Source organism: Lupinus angustifolius, chromosome LG06 (genome assembly GCF_001865875.1).
Source record: "Lupinus angustifolius cultivar Tanjil chromosome LG06, LupAngTanjil_v1.0, whole genome shotgun sequence".
Taxonomy (NCBI): Eukaryota; Viridiplantae; Streptophyta; class Magnoliopsida; order Fabales; family Fabaceae; genus Lupinus; species Lupinus angustifolius.
In genome coordinates, this window is record NC_032014.1 from 31,356,671 (window position 1) to 31,362,731 (window position 6,061).

Sequence of the window (6,061 nt, forward strand, 5' to 3'; positions counted from 1 at the left end):
ATATAACTTTATTTGTATATAATTTAATTAGTAAACCACAAACTTGACTATTATAACACTATATTAGTATTATAACCCGTACAATTAAGGGTGGAAACAGACCAGGCCAGGCTTTGCCTTAAACAAGCCCAACCTATATAGCATATAGGAGCCTGAGCCTGGCCTGTTAGCCTGTTTAAAAAAAATTAAAAGTCTGAGCCTGATCTGTTTAAAAGCCTGGCCTGGCCTGTTAGCCTGTTTAAAAGCCTATTATACTATATGGTCATGAAATAGGCTACTATGTCTACATTTAAATGGGCTTATAGGCCTACTTTTAGTTAGACTCATCTAATTCTAATAATTAAATTATATTTTTGCATACATTTTTATATTAATATTACATATATAATAATATTATTTATATTAAAATAGTATAAATTCAACAGCCGGTCTGTTAGGCTTAATAGGCCTTTTAGGTGGCCTAAAACCTGACCTATTAAGCTAAATAGGCTTTTTAGAAAGCCTGAGCCTGACCTGTTAATGAAAAAAGCCTGACCTGGTCTAGCCTGTTATAGGTCAGGTAATAGGCCCCTGATAGGCGGTCTGACCTGTTTCCACCATTCCGTACAATATTAATTAGAGTGCTTAATATAATGAGTGGAAATTTTTTATATTTAAATTAAAAATTTAATAATCATACCCAATATTTTTGTATTACTAAGAGTATCTTCCCACCTAAAAAACTAATATCTTCCGAAACTTATAATTGTTCCTCCCAACAAATATTATTATCATAAATCACACCATCAACTTTGAAAATGTAATAAAACTTTACTCTAGTAAACTAACCCATGTTGATTAATGACACCCAATTAGAACAACTAGTTTTGGGTCAGAAAGAAGATTTGCTCCATGAGGGTTTGGTAGATTCTTTGGAATATAAAAGCAAATACACTGTATCTACACGCACCTTCCTTTGATAGAAAATATATATATTACCTTTCTTCTTTCTCTATTTCCACCTTATCTCTTCTTATCATCCGTGTCTCTCTTTTCATTCTTCCCTTCAAGAGAGAGACATGGATGCTGTTCTTCAAACCAGAGGCCTTCTCTCTCTCCCCACAAAACCCAGAAACACTGTCTTTCACCCTTCCCATGGCTTGAAGCACAGATTTTTCAACTCTAAACCCAAAACCTTTGGTGGGGTTTCTCTATCTACCAATGGTTTTCAGAAAGTTAATACCTTTCTCCCATCAAAAAACAACCATGTTTTTGGCTTAAAGGACAGAAATTTATTCATTTGTAGAGCTGAAGCTGCAGCTTCAGCTGATGGACAACCTTTGTTAGATGAGAAAGAAATTGAGAAACCTAAGATTTTGGGTATTGAGGTTACAACTTTGAAAAAGATTGTACCTTTGGGGTTGATGTTTTTTTGTATTCTTTTCAATTATACCATTCTTAGAGACACAAAAGATGTGCTTGTTATTACAGCTAAAGGAAGCAGTGCTGAGATTATTCCATTTCTCAAAACTTGGGTCAATCTTCCTATGGCTATTGGGTTTATGTTATTGTATACAAAGTTGTCTAATGCTTTATCCAAACAAGCTCTCTTTTATTCAGTGATTCTTCCATTTATTGCCTTCTTTGGGGCTTTTGGTTTTGTTTTATATCCTCTTAGTAGCTATATTCACCCTGAGGCATTAGCGGATAAACTTCTTAACATCCTAGGTCCAAGGTTTCTTGGTCCACTTGCAATTTTGAGAATCTGGAGTTTCTGTTTGTTCTATGTCATGGCTGAATTGTGGGGTAGTGTGGTGGTTTCTGTGCTGTTTTGGGGGTTTGCCAATCAGGTACTGTCAATGTTTTAATATTGAACAGTTTTTGTTTTTATATATTATTAAGTTTTTGTCATGTTAGAGTGTATATTGGTATCATTTTCATATTATGGTTTTAATTCTGGTATCCGAAATTCGCATCTTAATGTAACATATGCTATTGGATTGTTTTACTTTTGAGGAGGTATTTGGTAGAATACTAGAACTTATTTGAGCTTATTTATCATATACACAATTGCATATGTTTGGAAGAGCTTATAAAAGTTATGACAATCATATAAGCTCTTAGCCTATTTCAATAAGCTTACTAGAGAAGCTTATGTGATGGTCATAAACTATCATGTGATAAGTGCATATTGAAAATAGCTTTTAATTAAGCTTTTGTTTGAACATGCCCTCCATCTATTCCATTTTTGCATTGTATACATGACTGATTCATTTTGTTGAGGTTTGAATTTTTTTAATGTTAATGGTGATTTGCACATTAATAATTAATCTACCACTTTTTTCTAGATTGGCTTGTATGCCGTTAATTATGCATTCAACTAATGTCGTTAGACGCGCATTACATTTGCAATAATATACAAGCATCTTATATGGTTAGGATGTTATCATGTGATAGTGGTTTTTTAATGGTTCATTCTTTATTTTGTTTTCTCTAATTTTGAACTATTATATGCAAATTGTAATGAATTTAAATTAGAAAATATGTATATGATGTCTTGAGTCTTCTTCTTTATGAAGGAGGATACTAATATCCTGTTTTTTATGCAGATAACTACAATTGATGAAGCAAAACGGTTCTATCCACTGTTTGGACTTGGGGCCAATGTAGCCCTTGTGTTCTCTGGCCGGACCGTGAAATACTTCTCTAATATGAGGCAACATTTAGGTCCCGGAGTTGATGGTTGGGCCATCTCTCTAAAAGCAATGATGAGCATAGTTGTGGGAATGGGACTTGCAATCTGTTTCCTGTATTGGTGGGTGAACAATTACGTTCCACTTCCAACACGTAGCAAGAAGAAGAAGGTAATCTTTTCAAAGGCAGCTATACTATTGTGCGCATATAGTTTTTGTATCTAAGTCGACTTAAGCATGCTCATTTAGAAATTTTTGTTTTCAGTTGTTTCCGTTGTATTTTGTTTCATTCTTGAGTCTACTAATTTCGTTAATAAAACAGCTCTCTTTCTAATGTGTCTCTGGCGTTAATCAGCGCACAAAGAAATTTGTTTTTTCACACATTCTTCATTTTTTTCTTTCAAAATATTTTAAATAACTTAACTAATATTTCACCTTGTTATGTAATTTTTTCCAGGAGAAGCCTAAAATGGGAACAATGGAAAGCTTGAAGTTCTTGGTATCTTCAAGGTATATAAGAGATCTTGCAACGTTAGTGGTTGCATACGGAATTAGCATTAACCTTGTTGAGGTTACATGGAAATCAAAGCTCAAAGCTCAGGTAATGTAAAATGGAAACTAATTTTGTTGAAGTACTGACCATTTCACTATGCTATTTTTCTCTCACACACCTCTGCATAATGTGCAGTTTCCTAGCCCGAACGAATACTCATCATTCATGGGCGACTTCTCAACTGCAACCGGAATTGTCACATTCGTAATGATGCTTCTAAGTCAATTTATATTTGACAAATATGGATGGGGTGTTGCCGCCAAGATCACACCTTCCGTCCTGCTTTTGACAGGAGTTGGTTTCTTTTCTCTTATATTATTTGGAGGCCCGGTTGCACCTATCATTGCCAAGTTTGGAATGACTCCACTGCTAGCAGCTGTATATGTCGGTGCACTTCAGAACATATTCAGCAAGAGTGCTAAGTACAGCTTATTCGATCCGTGCAAAGAAATGGCCTACATACCCTTGGATGAGGATACCAAGGTTTGGACTCTTCTCTGCTATATTGATTTTATAAAGTTCAAACACCCGATATTGTGCCAAGTTGTGTTATAACTGGCTCGGATAGTTTTTTAATAGAACATAATGATATGATTTGATCCATGTAGCTAACATAACATAGGTTGTTATTGTTTTGAAATGCATATCCAACATCAAAGTAACTTGTTATTAATTCACTGTTGCAGGTTAAAGGAAAAGCAGCTATCGATGTTGTGTGCAACCCATTGGGAAAATCCGGAGGCGCTCTAATTCAGCAGTTTATGATCTTAACATTCGGATCACTAGCTAATTCAACTCCATACCTCGGAGGCATACTTCTGGTGATTGTTCTTGCCTGGTTAGGCGCAGCAAAGTCGTTGGACACACAGTTTACCGAGTTGCGTCAAGAAGAAGAACTCGAGAAAGAGATGGAAAGAGCAGCTTCACTTAAGATTCCAGTCGTGGCCGAGAACAAAGAAGGTGGAAATGATTCTCCTGCAAGTGTTTCACCATTGAATCCAGCAGCAGGTGGATCTTCAGCTACCAATATTTGATCATTGCTGCATGGAAAGGATAAAGTAGAATTTCTGAGACCGTGTTTGGTGAAAGTGAAACTATTTATTTGCTTTTATAGAATAAGTTTGGTTCACACATTTTTCAAGTCCATTATTTTTGTAGTCTCTATAGATATGATGAGTTTATTCTCTTATGAAGGTTTTTCTATTTTGCATAAGTACTAATCTGTTTTATTATCTTTAATTTTTGTAACAAATTTATCTTGATTGGTTAATTATTACTCATGTTGAACTACTGTTATAGGATTTTTATTTTCCTTTGATATTTTTACATTTTGGCCAATTCAATTTCATCAATCAAAGAGTGTTGGTTCAAAAGTTAGATGCTTGATTCTCCTTGAGTAAGGTTTTAGATTTGAGTCTTGTGATGAAAAAATATCCGCTGAGAGAGTTAACCTCACATATATGTGGATATTCCTGGCTAAGATATGATTGACTCCAGTGCGAGAACAAAAAATTCAATTTCATCAAGTACTGTATTAAATCATAACATGAGTTACTAGTTGTAACAAGTCCCATAAAGTTTCCTCCTTTTTTAACCTCATTGGGATCAAAATTTTCCAAACAGGAACATGACATGCTCTGAAACCCAAATTTTATCTTCTGGACCAAACTATATAGCCCAAAAAACTTGTCGAAATCACATATTCTATTCTAAAAAGTGTATCATTTTATATATAAAAGTGTATCATTTCATGTGTCAGCTTGTATTTTGCTTATAATTGTGGGTTGGGGCGAATGAAACAAACAAAATTGAAGTGGGCCTAAAGTCACTCAGTCGTATAGTTGTCTACTTCGAATGCAACAAAATAGTGAGCGGTTCACCACCTTAGGCTTCTTGAGATGCAAAATGCAAACTTTGGCTTATATAATATGATTAAACTTGAACCAAATTTTCAATAAATTTTGCTAATATCTATATGCTTTAACTATAAATAAATATTTATATACAATCAACATATCACCCACTATTCAATTTATATTACGATAATTAAATATGAATAATAGATGATATATTTATAGTGTAAAAAACTCTTATACTAAAAATATATACATAGTTTACTCTTTTGCCATACACATATTATCAAAATCTACGTATGAAAATGTATAAAGAACACGAGCAAGCTTTAATATTTGTTTGTATGTCCCTATTGGATTCCTTGATATGGTTTTCTATGGATGTAAATGGAACAAGTCCAAAACCCATACTCAATACAATTTTATACAAAAGATATAGAGTGAACAAACGAGTCTCTTTCAAGTTTGAGGCTTTTATATTTAATTATTTTTGTTCTCTATGCTCAATATAATAAGAAGGATATAAGCAATTTGGTGTGTCCCTATAACAGTGATGTGAGTGGTCCTATTCCCTCTCCCAACAGCTATTTCTCAATTCTATAACAAGGCCAAAATAATCAATTTCATAATTTTATCACAATTCATAATGGAATGATTTTATTTATATATTTTGATAAGAGATTATATCAACAGAAAATAATCTATATACTAATAATATAATTTTTTTTGACATTATCAATATATATGATGCATTAAATAAAAATAATGCTTGTCAATTAGGGGTGAGCATGAACTGAGTTTGAACGGGTTAAGGCATGTCCCTTACCCAACCCTAAATTTGATCGGGTCATTTTCTTGAACTCGAACATAGATTTGAAGTTAACCGATCAGAAATACCTACCGGATTAGTTTTTAAGCCCGATCTTGACCCTAGATCTGATTAAATATAATGCTTACTCATTTTAGATAAAGTGTTTTCAATA

At 33.6% G+C, this 6,061-nt stretch overlaps 1 protein-coding gene across 1 annotated transcript; it reads left to right on the forward strand.

Moving 5' to 3' along the window:
• LOC109351188 (plastidic ATP/ADP-transporter-like) lies at nt 951-4,464 on the forward strand. Its single transcript, XM_019592561.1, has 5 exons — nt 951-1,829; nt 2,589-2,843; nt 3,130-3,273; nt 3,361-3,708; nt 3,912-4,464. Exons 1-5 carry the CDS (start codon nt 1,059-1,061, stop codon nt 4,257-4,259), a joined length of 1,866 nt encoding a protein of 621 aa, XP_019448106.1. The 5' UTR covers nt 951-1,058; the 3' UTR covers nt 4,260-4,464.